The sequence below is a fragment of the Neovison vison genome, chromosome 3, assembly GCF_020171115.1.
Source record: "Neovison vison isolate M4711 chromosome 3, ASM_NN_V1, whole genome shotgun sequence".
In the NCBI taxonomy this organism is placed as follows: domain Eukaryota; kingdom Metazoa; phylum Chordata; class Mammalia; order Carnivora; family Mustelidae; genus Neogale; species Neogale vison.
In genome coordinates, this window is record NC_058093.1 from 198115888 (window position 1) to 198133529 (window position 17642).

The window sequence follows — 17642 nt, forward strand, 5'->3', positions numbered from 1 at the left end:
CCGGTGTCTGAGCTGGACAGCAAACCAGATGCTGCACCGCCTTTGATGACCTAGGAAATCACCCACCTTCACATCTGCCCCCTTCTGCGGGTCCCACGGAGACCCCCATGAATCACCTGGTAGAGCATGGGGGCGCTCACCCAGGTGAACACCACGAGGAGAGGATGAGTGGGGTCACGTAGAGGGTGGCCGTCTCATTGCTCCGCACCGTTTTGTGGGTTTGGCCTTCCTCCAGCCCCGTGTTCAACATGGGAAGGTCTGACGTGTGTCAGACACTGAGCTGGTGGGTGTCACGGGGGCAGACCGTGGCCAGCTTGCAGTCAGCTCTTTAGGGACTCATGGTCTGTGTGGGAGGCAGACTCGAGAATGGACCCATGACCCAGGACAGTGCAGAACATGCCAGGGCACCAGACATTAGGAAGGGGCGGGGGCATCCGTTCTCTTTTCTGTACTCAGAATTGCCCTACGTGGGCCTCTGGCTCATCATTTCCACTGCCCTGGCTTCAGTCTTTAGGGTTTTAATACCTGAGGAAAGGCTTTATCTCCTCCAAGAAGCTGCCTGTGAGTTTCAGGATACCCCGTTCATATGCACTTGCCCCACATCCACTCACGGACTCAGTGCTAGGTTTTTGTTCATATCCGCTCATCATTTCAGTTTTCAATTCCTTTCTTGGCCTTCTGGAGCCTCCAAGGGAAGCAAAGTTTCCTGTAAATTTCCTCCCTGTTCCTCTTACTTTGGCTTGTTCCTGGGAAACCAGGAGCCTCCCTGGGGCAGGGAGTGGCCAGCTGGGCTTCTGCGATGGGCGTCACGGGAGCCGTATGGGCCGGACTGGGCCGGCCTGCCTGTGAGCGCTCGAGCCCACTCACCCACCGGCACACAAAAACTGGGTTTATTTAGCTCTCAGGATGTCATCGTGGAGGGCACAGACGGGAGGTTTCCAGCCAGAGGGATCTGCCTGCTTGGGGCGTCAGATCAACGACAGTGACATTAACACCCCCGTCATGACGCCCTTTCCCTGCAATTCAGCAGCCAGTGCTTCTCGGCCCAGCAGGCACATCTGAGCACACTTGTTACATCGAGAGGCATGTTCACCTTTGACACGTTCATCTCCTGTGCACCTGTACCTGTGGGCCCTTTGGAGGGCAGTGTGGTCTGCGGCAGTGGTGCTTAAGCACTAAACCACTAAAGGGTGGTTCCTCAGGCAGGAGTATTGCCTGAAAACTTGCTTACACTGTCTTAGACCTATGGGATCGGGAACTGAGGATGGGGGCCTTGGAGGTGCGTGGCACAAAGCTGTCCAGGTGTCTCGGGGGCATGATTAGGTCCGAGAACCGCTGACCAATGAACTCTCACTCTCTGTTCTAGGAAGCACAATGAGAGGTCCTGGGTACTTCCTGTGCATGAGGCTCTGCTGTCCACACAGGGACCTAGGAGTCTCCCTCCCCTTTCTTTCAGGTGTTAGTGTCAAAGATGCTCTCCCCGACCTTTTCACTTAGGTGCAGCAGACACGATAGTCACTTATGGTTGACATCCATCCATCCATCCATCCATCCACACATCCACACATCCACACATCCATCCATCTATCTGTTCCTTCCATCCCTCCATCCCTCCACATATCTGTCCACACATCCATCCATTCATCCATTTCATCCATCCACACATCCGTCCATCCACCCCACACATCCATCCATCTAACCTTGTCATATCATAAATACCTTTGTGGATTTCGTCTCCTGTGATTAAATCGCCCTATGAAGTAGTCCAAGCAGATGTTGTTAAACTCGTCTTACAGATGAGAGAAACGAGGCTCTAAAAGGTTAAGCCTCTTTTTGGAGGTCTCCTAGCCGGAACTGGGCAGAACTAAGACCCCCCCACCACCCTGTCCCCATTGTGCCCAAGTCCCACATGCAGCAACTCACTATCACCTGCCAAAGGGAAAGAATGGAGGACAGACAGACAGACGTTGGGTTATAAAAAAGTTCAGATACCAGTGGATTTGCTAAATTGATGGTAGCTCACGGTCTAGCATTTCCCGCTGGTACGGTGAAGAAACGACCACTTCTGGAATGATCCTTCTCTGTTGCAGATTGTGTTAATGGTCAGCTTCTCTTCCCGCACCACCTCGATGGATATCCAGAGAAATTTGGAAGCAAATGTGGAAAAACGAACCAAAGACACGTATGGCCCACCCATGGGAAAACGACTCCTGGTGTTCATGGATGATATGAATATGCCAAAGGTAGCGTTAGGTTGGGGAGCAGGGAGCAGTGGCCAAGACTGTGTGCTTAAGTTTGTGTTGTTGTGTACGGGTATGGAGTCTATGAGTGTGAGAACACATCTTTGTTCTACAGCTCCCCTGCAGGGTGCCGGTTCTGGGGAGACAGCTTAGGAGACAATGTTGCTGGAATGTTCTTCTTACCCAGAGGGACTTGTCCCTACTGAGGCCTTCTTTGCTTTCTTAAAGGAGTAAAGCAGGCAGCAGGCAGCAGGCAGCCTCCAAACTCTTTACAGCGTATGTTTGAGTAAGTGATTTCCCAATGAGCTTAGATGATAATATTGTTCTCAGTCGCATATACTTGGGAAGCATAGGGCAGACACTTCCCAAGGACTTCTCTGGATTTACCAAGGAAGGGAAACATTGGCATGCATGAGGAGTGTGTTTCTGGGGCCAGAGCCTGAGAGGTGTGAAGTTTTCTTAGTACTGAAATTTAGTTTATGTAATTCCTGCAGAACCATGTTTTTTCCTCTGAAAATCTATCTTCCACATAGGCTATGTGCAGAGCCAGTATTCATCCATCCATCCATCCATCCATCCATCTATCTATCCACACACACACACTTATGCATCCATTTGTGTGTCTGTTCATCCATCCATGCACACACCCACACACCCTACCCCTTATCCATCCATCCATCCATCCATCCATTCATCCGTCCGTCAGTTCCTTCCATCCCTCCATCTATCCATCCATTCTTTCCATCCATCCATCCATTCGTCCGTCCATCCATCTGTTCCTTCCATCCATCCATCCATCCATTATCCATCCATCCATTCATCTATCCATTCATTCCACCCATCATCCATCCATCTATCCATCCATTCCTTCCATCCCTCCAACCATCCATACATCCATCACACATCCATCCACCCCACACATCCATACATCCATCCATCTATCTGTCCATTCCTTCCATCCCTCCATCCATCCCTCTGTTCATCCATCCATCTACCCATCTGTTCCTTCCAACCCTCCCTCCTTCCTTCCCTCCCTCCATCCATCCATCTGTCCATCTGTTCCTTCCATCCATCCACGTCTGTCCACACATCCAACCACCCACACATCCATCCATCCGTCCGTTCCTTCCATCCCTCCATTCATCCATCCTTCCAACCATGCATCCATCTCTTTATCCATTCATCTATCCACACCCTCATCCATCCATGCATCTGTTCATCCACACCCCCTTTTATCCATCTATGCATCCATCCAATTAACATATGTTTCTTGAATACCTCTTACGGGTCCAGTACTATGCAGTGATGAATGAAACATAAGCAGTCCCTGCTCTCATGGAGCTTATGAGAGATTTTTAAAAAATTACAAATTAAATGACCAGCAAAGGCATCCCTGAGTTCCACTTCATAATACTACCGTTATCTCTTTTCTTTAAAAACTCAATCAAGGTGGATGAATATGGCACACAGCAGCCAATCGCCTTGCTGAAACTGCTGTTGGAAAGAGGCTACTTATATGACCGTGGGAAGGAGCTGAACTGTAAAAGCATTCGGGACCTTGGCTTTATCGCTGCGATGGGAGAAGCTGGAGGAGGCCGCAATGAAGTTGATCCGAGATTTATTTCGCTTTTCAGTGTCTTCAATGTACCATTTCCTTCAGAGGAGTCTTTGCATTTAATTTATTCCTCCATTCTGAAAGGGCATACTTCGGTAACTTGCTTTTAATTTGCCATCTACACTGGAGTGCCTTTTGTTGAGGAGAAGTGTATGCATGGTCGACTTAGGCATTAGGCACAGCAGGCACAAGACCCAGGGGCCTTTTTTGGGGGGTGGTGGTGGTGCATGAAATGTTTTGACTTATTTCAAAACCAGAAGAAAAAAAATGAATATAGTCTAGCCTGGATTATATTCATCTTTATACCAGTGCATTCATAAAAGATAAAGTCATGTATTTTTGTGGAGGAAGAGGCCCAGAGGGCAAGAGTGTCTTGGGTCCACAGAAGTCATGATGAGGCCCTGAGTTACATGTTCCACATGGAGTTGCAGCAGGGACTCAATGAGGGGACCAGGCCCTAGACTCAGACCCCATTCTGCTCCCTGGGCAAGTTCCTTGAGCTCTCCTAGACCTGGTTCTCATCTGGAACAGGGATGATGATGGTATCCATCTCACTGGGTTTCTGGGAGAGTGTAAGGAAAAAATGCATATGAAATGTGTGGTACAATGTCTAACACATACTCATTAGACACTAGTTACCGCTCTCATGATGATGATTTAACTTGGCCGCCTCCCCCTGCAAAATGGAACCCATTCTTTTAAATGACGATCTTCTGGTCCTGGTGTTTCCGTCCTATAGTGAAGTTTGTGCACACAGAATCTTCAGGAGGCAGGAAACGTAAAGGCATGAAATGGTGAGGTATGATTAGTAGGAACTGTGGACCCCTGGCATGTTCATGCCCTACCTTAAGCTATTCACTTTCACGATTCTGAGTTCTACGCTAGTCAAATCAAATGCAAACTGAGTGCTGGTTTGGGTTTTGGTTTCACATCATGTCAACTTCTCAGTGAATATGAAAATCTAGGAGGGAGAGAAAGCAAATCAGATGATAAGTTTCTTTGACCTTTTAATTTTCTTTTCTCTCTCTCTCTCTCTCTTTTAAGAGAGAGAGCAGGAGAGAAGAATGAGTTGGGGTGGGAGGGGCAAAGGGGAGAGAGAGAGAATCTTAAGCAGGCTCCATGCTCAATGCAGAGCCTGATGTAGGGCTCAGTTTCACAACCCTGAGGTCATGACCTAAGCCAAGGATCAAGAGTCAGACGCTCAACCAACTGGGCCACACAGGCACCCTTATTTATCTCCTCTTATAAAATTATGTAAAATTCACATGGTGCAAGATTAGTTATTTTCATCGTTTTGGAGGACACCGTTTATTGGCGTTGAGTATGTTTACAATGTTGTACAACCATCACCACTTCCTAATTCCAGAATATTTTTGTCACCCCAAAGCAGTCACGCCATCCCATCCTTCAGCCCCCAGCAATCGCTAATCTGCATTCTGTGCTCTGTGGATTTCCCTCTTCTAGACATTTCATATAGATGGAATCATATGCTACGTGGTCTTCGGTGACTGGCTTCTTCCATTAGCCTCACGTTCTCAAGGTTCATCCATGTGGTGGCATGTGTGTCGGTACTTTCCTCCTTGATATGGCCAGATAATACGCCACTGTGTGGCTAGACCATGGCTTGTCCATTCATCCATTGATAGACTCTTGCGGGGGTGGGGGGCTTTTCATTTTTCAGGTGTTCCATGAAAGCATCAGGGCTGTGAGCGACAAGCTGACTTTCTGCACGTTGGCGCTTTCCAAAGCCATTGTCCAGGACCTGCCTCCCACCCCATCCAAGTTCCATTACATCTTTAATCTTAGGGATCTCTCAAGAGTTTTTAACGGTCTTGTCCTCACGAATCCAGAGCGGTGAGTTTCTTTTGTCTCACTAACATGTGGCCCATTGGTACGATGATGCTTTTTCTTACTCTTTTAAGACAGAGGACTTGTCCATGAACTTGATGAATCAATGTATGACTTATTCACCCAATGTCTTTTTGGTTATGTTAAATGGAGAGTTAAATACGTGGTTAAGGCCTGATGACTTCCAAACCCTTGACCTGAAGACAGGTGGAACCAAGAAAGGCAGAGGAGTGGACCGTTAACAGGTGGATTTAGCCCCTTGGTGGGACTGCTCTACTGATCATTCGTTCCTCGTTCTAAAGTTGCATTTTGCTCAGGAATGAATTGTTGGCGGTTGCTGATTGGTGCCATCATGTGTGTCTTTGGGAGAAGTAAGCACAGAGGATAGAAAGGGTTTAAGTCTGAGTACAGAAATTTTCTTGTTAAGGCTAGACTTATGTGTTTATGTTAATGTATACTTTTTGCGCATTTGCAAGCATAGTCCTAATTTTGTGGATTCCCACTGAGTCCACAAAATTTGGAAAAGTGAGTTGAGGGCTTTCCATGAGCCCAAACTTATTCTCGGGTACCTTTGAAGGGTTTGGAATGATAGTTCAGAAGAAGACACCTCCAGGTATGTAGGGGGAAGTGAAGGCTCTTTGTCAGAAATCAGAGAACGTTTGGGAACTGAGGCCAGATGGAGCTGGATCTTAAAAAAAAAAAAAAAAAAAAAAAGCTGCCAGTGGCCTTGATGCTGATATTAAATTCATGCATTCCAGCAAGTAGGAGCATATCAGGTACCCGTTTTATGTCACTTGTCATTTACAGCTAATCTTCTTTTTCTTCCCGACTGGAGGATAAATTGTAGATGGTGATTTTATGGTCTTTACACTTAATTTGTTCACTTCCATTAAATTTCATTAATGGGAGACCGGGGAGAAAAAGGACTATAGAAATGTCCTTTTCTGCGGCCATGTATCCCTCTGAAAATAGTAGCATTTAATGCCTTTCTCTTTCTAGACGACTTCGTGACTGACTTTGCCCCTCCTGTCACATAGGTTCCAGACAGTGACCCAGATGGTGAGAGTCTGGAGAAACGAGTGTCTGAGGGTCTTCCACGATCGGTTAATCAATGAAACAGACAAACAGCTGGTCAGTACCTCAAAATACACCAGCTAATTCAAAACCCTAACCACAAAATTCTTCTCTGGGTGAAATATACAGTGTAGGAAACTTCCTCTCCAGCCAGTTTTGTTTTTTTAAATATAGCTCACCAACGGGTGAAAATTACAGGAACAACAAAAGTTGGTGGATAAGGGAGGGTAGATTATTATGGAGCTTGGAGGCGGCTGGAAAAAATAATTACTTCGGAAAATCTGAGCATATGTTCTTTTTCTGACAACGTTTTAGCCCATCTCTGTTGTTGGGTTTGGGTCCTTAAGTGGTCTTCTGTCCAAAGGTACAAGACCACATAAGAGACTTGGTTACGGAACATTTCAACGATGACCTGGAGGTGGTGATGCGGGATCCCATCCTGTTTGGAGACTTCCGGACAGCCTTGCAGGAAGGGGAGATGCGCATTTATGAAGACATCCAGGATTACGAGGCGGCCAAGGCTTTGTTTCAGGTGCGGGCGGGGCTGACCTTCTCCATGGGCTCACATCTCCTGGGGGGGAACTTCTCGGGGGAGCCCAGAGCTGCTCGGGAGGTAGCGCTGGGAAGAACACCCATGCCTCTGTCTCAAGGTTCAGAACGCAGGCTTGTGTCCAGTCTGGCGATGATCATGTCTAGAGGTACATGGAATGACCTGAGGAATTGTGCTAAATGCGTGGGCCCCTGGGCTCGCACCTCTGAGAGTTTCCTTGCCTCAAGCCCATGAAAGGTCCCAGGGTTCCCATGCACAGCCAGGTTTGGGAACCACTCAGCTGGCTGATAGTCATTTTCATTTTAACTCATGCCTTGAGCCCTGTAACCAGCTTTGGCTCACTGCCGGCCGATCGCAGACCCGCAGATCAAAGCCTTCACTGTCCACACTGGATTTAGTCCCCGAAACCCAAATGATTTAATTATTTCAGCCACTATAGATTATTGAAAAGAAAATCAACCCTCTGTTCCTCATTCCTCCTGGACCAAAGGAAATAGGTCTGCCTCTTAAAATCCAGTGATCCTGTTAAAAAAAAATTTTTTTTTTTAATTGCAGGAAATTCTCGAAGAGTATAATGAAAGCAACACCAAAATGAACTTGGTTCTCTTTGATGACGCCTTGGAGCACCTGACCCGTGTGCATCGTATCATCCGAATGGACCGCGGCCATGCCCTGCTGGTCGGGGTCGGTGGCTCCGGGAAGCAGTCTCTTTCCAGGCTGGCTGCCTTCACAGCCGGCTGCGAGGTGAGCCCGCCTGCCCTCCCAGAGAGAAGTCTGTTGAACCAATTTCTAGGCATTGGTAGTTCACGCAAATATGGGAATGATCTGTAAGAGGTCGTAAGATGGCGTTCTCATAGAGTGTAGAACGGGTTTTTGTTTTTCCTTGTTACTATTTTAAAGATTTTACTTATTTATTTGACAGAGAGAGATCACAAGTAGGCAGAGAGGCAGGCAGAGAGAGAGGAGGAAGCAGGCCCCCCACCAAGCAGAGAGCCTGATGCGGGGCTGGATCCCAGGACCCTGGGACCATGACCTGAGCCGAAGGCAGAGGCTTAACCCACTGAGCCACCCAGTCGCCCCCCTTGTCATTATTTTAACCGAATGTCCGAAGACTCCTAACTTCTATGTGATCTGTGGAGTACAGACTATGTCAGATCAAACTGGAAAGTCAGACCTGGCCAGTCTTGGGGTTTGTGACGTGTACCTGTATGGAGGACGGCTTGGCCCCAAACCTCCGTGGACCCAGCTTTCGGGTCAGCTACGTACTAGCTGGCTGCTCTATCTGCGTGACCGGCCCACACAGTTCTAGGCCATTCTTAGAATCTCTTTAAAACAAACAAGCTCAAAGCAATAGCTTTATGGAGATATAATTCACTGGCCATACTATTCGCCAGGTGCAACTCGGGGCTTGTCGGTATATTCACGGATCCGCACAACCATCACCGGAGTCTATTTGAGGACATCTTTGTCACCCCCAAAAAGACATCCAGTGCCCCTTTACTCTCCGTCCTTCACCCAGCCCTAAAAACACATTCATCTACTTTTTCTGTCTCTATCGACTTCCCCGTCCTGAGCGCTCCTATGAATAGGATCCCAGAGGATGTGGTCTTTTGTGACAGCTTCTCTCACTCCGCGTCACGTTTTCAGGCTCCCTCCCCGTACCAGTCCTTCATTCCTCGTTATGGCTGAACCCGTGTGCTGGGGTCTAGATGGACCACGTTCTGTTTATCCGTCCATCCGTCAACGGCCACATGGGCTTTTCCCACCTTTCGGCCGCTGTGAACCGTGCTGCTGTGAACATTCACATACGAGTCACCATGTCAACACGTGTTTTTGTGTCTCTTGGTAGACACCTAGCACTGGGATTGCTGGACCATATAGCATTCCATGTTTGACCGTTGGAGAAGCTGCCAGATTATTTTCCAAAGCCACCGTACCATTCTCCAGCCCCACCAGCAGCGTGTGGGCGTTCTGTTTCCCCACGCCATCCTCGGAATCTTCTAGTGAGCTCTGGCCCTGCCCGCCGGCCATTCACCCGCGGGGGGGGGGGAGGGGCTCTCCCAGGGGCGATGCGTACCACGCAGGGAGGCTGAATCTTGAAGACCTACCTCACACGATACACTTGCTTATTTTTAATTTCGTTGCTTTATGCTTTAGTGTCATAGCCAAAAACTCATTGCCAAGACCTATGCATGACAATGCGGGTTTATTTATTTATTTTTAAGCAAATCTTTAATCTGGGTGGTGAGGACAGTGGCATTACGTCATTCATCCTCGGTCCTTTAAATGCCTTAATTAGCAACCAGGAGCGGCCACAACAAGTTTATCCTGATTCATGCTATGGATAATGTCCCATTTCTCCTCGTTCTTGTCAACACTGGGTGTTGTCATTTTGATAACTTGCCAATATTATTGGTGAAAAATAGTGTAAGTTTACACAAGTACTTCTTTCTTCCATTCATAGTGCAGTTTGAATTTCTTTTTATCATTGGACATTGGTCTTTTCTTTCTTTTGAGTTGCCTTTTTAGGGACTCACTGACTTGTGAGAACTCTGTGCAGAAGAGAAAATCAGGGTTCGTTCAATGAGTCTAGCTTGCGGTATTTCGCAAATGTTGACCTTTTGTGTAAAGTATTTCTAGAAAAGAATTTTCAAGAAAGTCTTTCTAGAAATTTGGTCGATTTACCAAATTTAGAATCTAGATCTAGAATTTTCTAGATTTTCTAGATATTCTAGACAATTAGAATCTAGATCTAGGATTTTCTAGAAACTATTTTCTAGAAATTTGGTTGATTTACCTTTGAAATTGGATAAAACGTATGACCAAGGGGTGCCTGGGTGGCTCAGTCGGGTGAGGGTCTGCCTCTCGGTTTCAGCCCAGGTGGTGGTCTCTGGGCTGTGGGATCAAGCCCTGTAGGCTCTGTGCTCAGTGGGAAGTCAGCTTGGGATTCTCTCCCTCTATCCCTCTGCCCCTCCCCACTGCTTGCTCTTTTTCTCTCTCTCTCAAATAAGTCTTTTTTAAAAATGTGGCTGAAATATAATTGCTTTAGAATTGTACATTTTTCTAGACCAGTTGAATTTTTTTTTTGTTTTGTTTGTTTTTCTATTGACGGGTCTGGGTAAATCAGACACGAGTTTCTTCTGAGGTTGCAGTTGGGCATCTTGGCCTTGAGGGATGGCAGAGAGGGACACCTGAGGTCCAGGGAGGAGGAGGAAGGCGAACCGGGCTGTTGTGGTGCCCTAGAAAGTGAAGGGGAGGTGGGGGCGGGGGTCCCAGTGAGCCGGTTCATGCCATGTGGCGTTAGGAACTGTGGCGGAGCAGCTGCGCTCAGGGAGGACGGATGGGGTGGTCGGATGGAACCGGAGACCAAATATTTGGCTGGACGTCATCCATGTCCCCTTGAGCATGTGTGTGTGAACATGAAGGTCTGTGTGACCACGTGCGTGTGTGCATGTGTGTGCATGTGTGTGTGTGTGTTCTGTTTTTCCTTTTTCTTCATGGCTTGGCCTATCCATTGCTCTCTATTTCCCATCCCCATTCCCGGCTGTCCCCTCTGCCCTCTTACTCAAATGATTCGTTTAATGACCGAAGGTGTCCTTTTTCCTGCCACACTCGTGATCCTGTCATCCCGTCTGCACAGGCCTGTGTCCCCGGCACACACGGCCACCCCCACACGTGTGTGCACTCACAGGACAGTCCCCGTGTCCTTCGTCCTGCATTTCCCACTCAGCAGTGTTTGTGAAAATGGCCCGGGTTGTCCGGTTTCGCGGTCACTCGTGCCACTGAGACAGCTGCACAGCCTGCCCCACCCCCGCAGCCCAGTTGGCCGGTGACCCTGGCGCAGTCTCACCGCTGCCGTGCTCTGTGTCGGCAGGTGTTTGAGATCCTTCTGAGCCGAGGCTACTCGGAGAACAACTTCCGGGAAGACCTGAAGAACCTTTATCTCAAACTCGGGATAGAGAACAAGGCGATGATCTTCCTGTTCACAGACGCCCACGTGGCCGAGGAGAGCTTCCTGGAGCTCATCAACAACATGCTGACGTCAGGTGCCGGTGGGGGGGGGGGCTGCTCCTGTGTGGGGCATGCCCTGCACAGGGACGAGAGCAGGGGCAGGGGCCGCTCGGCATAAGCCTGGCGGATCACTTACAAGAGGCTGGGGGTCACTCTCGGGGTACAGTGTGGTCTAGGCTCATGTTTTCATGGGTGCCTCTGGCTGCCCCGTGAGGTCTAGGCAAGAGGGAGGTAAGAACAGGAGAGGGTGACCGGTGACCTGGGTCTGGGATTGTGCCATTCGGGGGCTGTGGAGTGTGTTACACATTGGAGGAATCCAAACAGGATGGCAGAGCGTGTATTAGTGTGCTAGGACTGCCGTAAGGAAGTATGACAGGACGGGGGGTTGAAAACCACAGACACTTGGGGCGCCTGGTGGGCTCAGTCAGCGGAAAGTGAGACTCTTGATCCCAGGGTTGTGAGCTCGAGCCCCACGCTGGGGGTAGAGATCCCTTCGAAAAAATCTAAAACCACTACCATTTATTGTTTCACAGTCTGGACGTCCCACACCACGGTATGGGCAGGGGTGGTTCCTTCTGGGACTCTGGGGGAGACTGTCCCAGGCCTCTCTCCAGCTTCTGCTGGTCTCTCTGATTCCACAACCTCGCCGGGGTTGTGCCTACGTGCTCTCCTGGGGTCAGCATGTCTGTCGCTATGTCCACATTTCCCCTTTTTACAACAAGGGCATCAGTTGTCCTGGTTTAAGACCTATCTCAGTGACCTCATTTTAACTGGAGGACTTCCTAAAAGACCCTGTTTCTGAGTGAGGTCACATTCCGAGGTTCTGAGGACTTCAACGTCTCTTCCTGGGGGGAACACAGTTCATTAGCAGATGGGCCGTTGGATTGTAGGGGTCTGGCTCTCAGAATAGGGGCCCGGGTTGGAGATGTCGATGTTAGCATCACTGGCGTGTGGTTCCCCAAGCCTTAGGAACGGATGGAACCGTCTGGGGATGGGGGGTAGCGCGAGAAATCAGGTGAACCCAGCGCTAGGTGCAGGGAGAAGCGGGGGAGTGAGCCAGAGGCTGAGATGGTAGGAGGAGAACCAGGGACGATGTCCTCCATCTTTTGCAGAACACACGGCCATGATGCAATTACAGAAGGTCACAAAGCACCATCAGCAAGGGGAAGGGGCGCATGGGGGGACGTCCGGGGAGCCAGGCACAGGCTTCCAGAACCCTCTTGTAGGGCAGTCTCACAGGACACGCTAGCTTCTCCCTCATCTGACTGTGACACCCCATGGGCAGTATGATCTCCCAGGGAAGCCCCTTACAGACTCAGCACCCAGGGGCTTCACTGGGGGCTGGTCACATAAGCACCTGCTGCCTGGCTCCGGCCAGAGTTCCAGATTTCCAGGGGGGAGGCAGGTGGGGTCAGCACAGGCCATACTCTTTGTAGGTGAGGCACTTGGGTGGATGAACGGCGGAAGGACCCCTCCCAAAGTCCAGGTTTCCGGATGCTGGCCAGGGGCCCAACCCTGCACACAAACCTTTATAAGGAGAACAGTCCTGGGCCTGGTTCTGTAGGGAACCCATCAGATGTTTAGCCAGAAGGCATGCTACTAATTTGGAACGGTGTAGCTATAGTAAGACAACATCCCAGCTCGTGAGACTCTGGCTGCTTTCTTGTCATCAGCGGGCTCCCTCTGCACCTTCCCGTTTACTTCGTTATTCCAGAATTCTCATTAGGCCTGAACTGCAGCGTGTGTCGACTCCTGGCCTCTCCCACATCAGGCTTTCTCCAAAACCTGTCCCTTCCCTCGCATCCCCTTTACCCTCCGTCAGAGCCAGACCCTCATCATTTCTGACCTTGACTCTTCACACGCATCTCTCTGTTCTTCTCCTTGTTTCCTACAACCTGGCTGTCCGTGCATGTCACCAATTCCCTCTGTCCCATGCTTTCGGTGTTCTGGGTCTCCGCGGACGGACTCCTGTTTCTGCAGCCTGAGTTCCCCTTCCCTCCTTACAGGCTGTCCTGCCCCTGCTTCTAGCCCATGCTCTTCCACCTGCCTGCCACACTCTCCCTGCCCCTTTCTCTAGCAGCCTCCTGGTTCAGCCTAGGTGGACAAGGCTCACTTTCTCAGGTGTTGCGGCCGGAGTCCCTGCAGGGGTCCCATGGGTAGGCTCAGATCCCATGCCCACCCCTGAGCCAAACCCCCGAGCTCACAGGGGTTCTGATGGGGCAGACCACCCAAACCACCGGCAGGCATAGAATGGGGAAGTGATTTTCCAAAGGAAAAGAGGGACGAGGGGCCAGGAAGAGGGCACGGGTAGGAAGGGGGCAGGCCTGTGCACAAACAGCAGAGCTCCACACTCCAGGCTAGGGCCAAGTTGTCCCTTTCCTCCTAATCTTGGCTCCTGTGCCACATGGAATCTCCCTCCCCCAAGAAGCCTTTCCTTGGGGGCAGTGGCTTCAAGGCTCCTGAGAGCCCGGGGCATCTACGGTCTGGGCTACGGATGTGGCATTCAACACACGCAGCCCTGGGTTGGCATCAGACTTTGCATACGTGGGTTGCAGGCTGGTGAGCAGAGGGGGACGGGTCAGCCCTGTTTTCCGTATCTGTAAGCCCCACTGCAGGTCTGGGCTGTATTTTCTGTGAAGGCCAAGAGAGCTCCTGGGGGCTTCACTTAAATAGCCCCTGACATGGTCAAGGTGCCATTAGCCGCCCCCGTGCCATTAGTACTTCCCCCCAACACACACACCCAAGCTGGGGGAACCAAACATGTCTCCGGACGTTGCCAAATGTCTCTTAGGGGGCACACTTGCCCCCGGTTGAGTACCCCGGCTTTGGCGCTCGCGATCACCTCCCAGGTGAGCGGGAGGCATTTATTTCTCTCATTTCACCTACGAGATTGAGGCTCAAAGAGGGGCTCAGTGCCTGGGCCCAGGCCCTGCTCCTTGGTCTTGGTGTCCCCTGGTGTCTTCCGGGGACACTGTGCTTCTGTCATTTCGGTGCCTAGAGAGATGATAACCCCGAGGCTGGGAAACCCAGCGTTGGTCTTCTTTTTCCAGGGATCATACCCGCGCTTTTCCCAGAAGAGGAGAAGGAGACGATCCTCAGTCAGATCGGACCAGAAGCCCTGAAGCAAGGCATGGGCCCGGCCAAGGAGTCTGTGTGGCAGTACTTCGTGAACAAGAGTGCCAACAACTTGCACATTGTACTGGGCATGTCGCCGGTCGGGGACACCCTGAGGACCCGGTGCAGGAATTTCCCAGGTGCCCGGGGCTGAGCCTACGTCACCATCCCCTCCCCACCTCCAGCAAGTTGTCCCGGGCAGAGCAAAACTCGGATTGGTCCCCCAGGCTGGCATATGAGCCCTGCAGTGTAGGACCGGCCCGCTTTGTCCCACCTGGTGGCCAGCAGGCTCCCGGGCTGCCCGCAGGGGGCGCTGTCTCCCCCAACCAGGAAAGGCTCATAGGCCCTGGTCGTGGCAGGTACGGAGCCGCCTTCTCTCTTCTGTTGCGACCATCCTGCCAGCCTCGGGGAAGATGCAGTCCCTGACCTGTAGAGCAGAGGATCGGGAGTGGGGGATGACCTTACTAGCGCCCTCAGGGACATTTGTCAGTGCCTGGGTACATTTCCGCGGCTTGCATCCGTGGGTTGCAGGGCGTGGTACCAACATCCGGTTGGTAGAGACCCAGTGCCCCTGAACGCTTTGTGCTGCCCAGACACCCCGCCACGCAGGACCGTCCAGGCCAACGTCCGCCACGCTGAGGCTGAGAAACTCTGCTCTGGCTGAGTTAGTCTTGGACGCACCCAGCACTTCTACCACCGTACCCGGTGCTGAAGACTATGTCCCTGCCCTTGAGCATCTCTTTCGTCTCTCTCTCTTCTCAAGGTCTTGTAAATAACACTGGTATCGACTGGTTCATGCCTTGGCCTTCTCAAGCCCTCCTCGCTGTCGCTAAGTCCTTTTTAGGTACGTGACCGCTAATGGGGGTGGGGCACGCTAATGGTATAACAAAATGACTTGTTATCACTTTTCTGACTTTGAATTTTGGTCCAGTAGATCCCTTCACCGTTCACCCCCATGGCCACGAAGGCTTTGAAGTTGTCAGTGTGTTTTTGGTTGATACTGTGTTTTAATCTAAAGGGATTTCACAGGGCCCTGGGGCTACCTGGGGGGCTCAGTCAATTCAGTGTCTTGATAGTGGCTCAGGTTGGGATCTCAGGGTCCTGGGCTCTGAGCCCTGCGTTGGGCTCCATGCTCAGTGGGGCGTCTGACGGATCCAGCCCCTACCAGAGCAGGGGCTGGCACATCATGGTCTTTGGACCAAATGGGACCCACGGCTTATTTCGGGAAACAGACTGTGATGGGGACACAGACTCTTTTGTCAACGAACGCAGTGTCTGTGGCTGCTTTAAGCTCCTGACTGCACGGTTGAGGAAATACAGCAGAGACTATACGGCCCACGGAGGCTGCATTTTCACTGCCAAGTTCTTTACAGGAAAAGCGGGCTGATCCCTGACTCAAAGGATGCCCGGAGGACCTTTTAGGAGACTGATAATCTGTGCTGAATTTGCTCAGAAGTTTCAAACACTTAAGTCCTTAATTATTAATTTTACTCTCCGGAATAAGAAAGCAAGTCCATGTATCTTTGGGGAAAAGCTTTTTTGTCCGGACCTTGGCATCAAATGACACTGCGTGGGTCTGCAAATAGTTTCCACCTTCTACCTCTGTGTTCAGTAAATGAGTCGCTTGTCGGTTCACCCAGGGAGCACTCGTAATGTTACTTAGCATGCAGGGGAAAGAGACAAGTGTGGCTCTGTGCTATCCATAGGACTCACCATCTAACCGGGGGATCCGCAAACTTGGCCTGTAAAGGACCAGGTGATAGATATTTCCAGCTGTGTGGGTCACGCAGGCTCTGCAGCAGCTACTCACATCTGCCGCTGGATCTGTGTCCCCGCGAAACTGCGCTTACAAAACCAGGCAGCGGGAGGGGCGCGTCCTGTGTGGTCCACCAGCCCCGCAGGCCGGGGAGAGCCGTCCCCGTGCGCTCGAAGCGCTTTGGTTTGCCATCACCAAGCAGCGCTCTGTGTCCTAAAGAACACTGCGTGGAATTTGCTTAGAATTTCTTTTTTCTTGGAACAGATTCCCTGGTGTTGGGCTAACCGTACTCCAAAGTGTGGATACTTGGGAGGCAGGGTTTTTCTCCGTGGGCTGTGGTGTTCTGGCCCCTCATTTAATTTCAGATCAAACCCGCAGCTTCTGGCTGAACATTTCCGTTTGGTCAATCCTGTCTCCTTCTTCTTAGTTGCAGGTCCATTCTGCGTGGCGGGGAGTGTGTTGTGCTGTCTGTTGGGTGGTCCAAGGGCTGTGATCTGAGCAGTGGAAGAGATGATGGTTGGTTTTAACAGACTTAGAGGAAGGCCCACTCTGTGCCCACTGTGTGCCAGGCACAAGGGATCCAGCAGTGACACTGGGTGCATTTCCCTTCTGAAACCCCTGGCCCCCTCCTGGGACAGTGGCATAGCCAGCCCGGGAGATAGACCTTCCTGCCCGCAGAGGGTGTATCGGTCCCATGGTCCAGGAGAGCCACCAGCCAGGTGCTCGTTTGCTTTCTCTATTAAACATTTTCTTAAAAGATTTTATTTATTTGACAGAGAGGTAGAGAACACAAGTAGGCAGAGCAGCAGACAGAAGGAGAGGGAAAAGCAGGCTCCCTACCAAGTAGGGAGCCTGATGTGGGACTTGATCCCAGGACCCTGTTATCATGGCCGGAGCTGAAGGCAGGTACTTAATTGACTAAGCCACCCAGGCGCCCCATCTATTAAACATTTTTATATCATTTTCTTATTGTGCTGAAACATCTGTAACATGAAATTTGCCATTTTAACCATTTTCAGGAGTCGAGTTAGAGCTGTGAAGCACATTCACATTCTTGGGTAGCTGCCACGGCCACTCAGCTCCAGACCTTCCACCTTGTAAAATGGAAACTGTCTCCGTGAAGCACCAACTTCCCGTTCCCCCCACCCCAGGCCCAGGCCCCCACCCATAACCTCTCAACTACTTTCTTTCTCTGAATTTGCCTGTTCTAGAGACTTCGTATGAAGTCAAATCGTGCAACATATGTCCTTCCGGGCCTCACTTCTTACTCTTAGACTGTTCTCGAGGTTCATCCGTGTTGTGTCATGGGACAGAGTTTCCTTTCTTCCGTTGTAGGGATGGACCGCATTCTGTTTATCCTGCCATCTGTTGACAACACTGGGTCCCTTCCACTTTTGGCTGTCATGAGTAGCGCAGCCGTGAGTGTTGTCTGCA

General features: G+C 50.6%; 1 protein-coding gene across 1 annotated transcript in view; it reads left to right on the forward strand.

Moving 5' to 3' along the window:
- The window catches only part of DNAH10 (dynein axonemal heavy chain 10), a 136186-nt gene that overhangs the window by 88792 nt on the left and 29752 nt on the right, over window positions 1-17642 (forward strand). Inside the window, exons 46-54 of the mRNA XM_044244403.1 lie at window positions 2091-2243; window positions 3690-3950; window positions 5537-5709; window positions 6741-6834; window positions 7142-7309; window positions 7883-8071; window positions 11202-11373; window positions 14389-14592; window positions 15216-15296. Coding sequence (XP_044100338.1) covers window positions 2091-2243; window positions 3690-3950; window positions 5537-5709; window positions 6741-6834; window positions 7142-7309; window positions 7883-8071; window positions 11202-11373; window positions 14389-14592; window positions 15216-15296 — 1495 coding nt within the window. The remainder of the gene's footprint in view (window positions 1-2090; window positions 2244-3689; window positions 3951-5536; window positions 5710-6740; window positions 6835-7141; window positions 7310-7882; window positions 8072-11201; window positions 11374-14388; window positions 14593-15215; window positions 15297-17642) is intronic.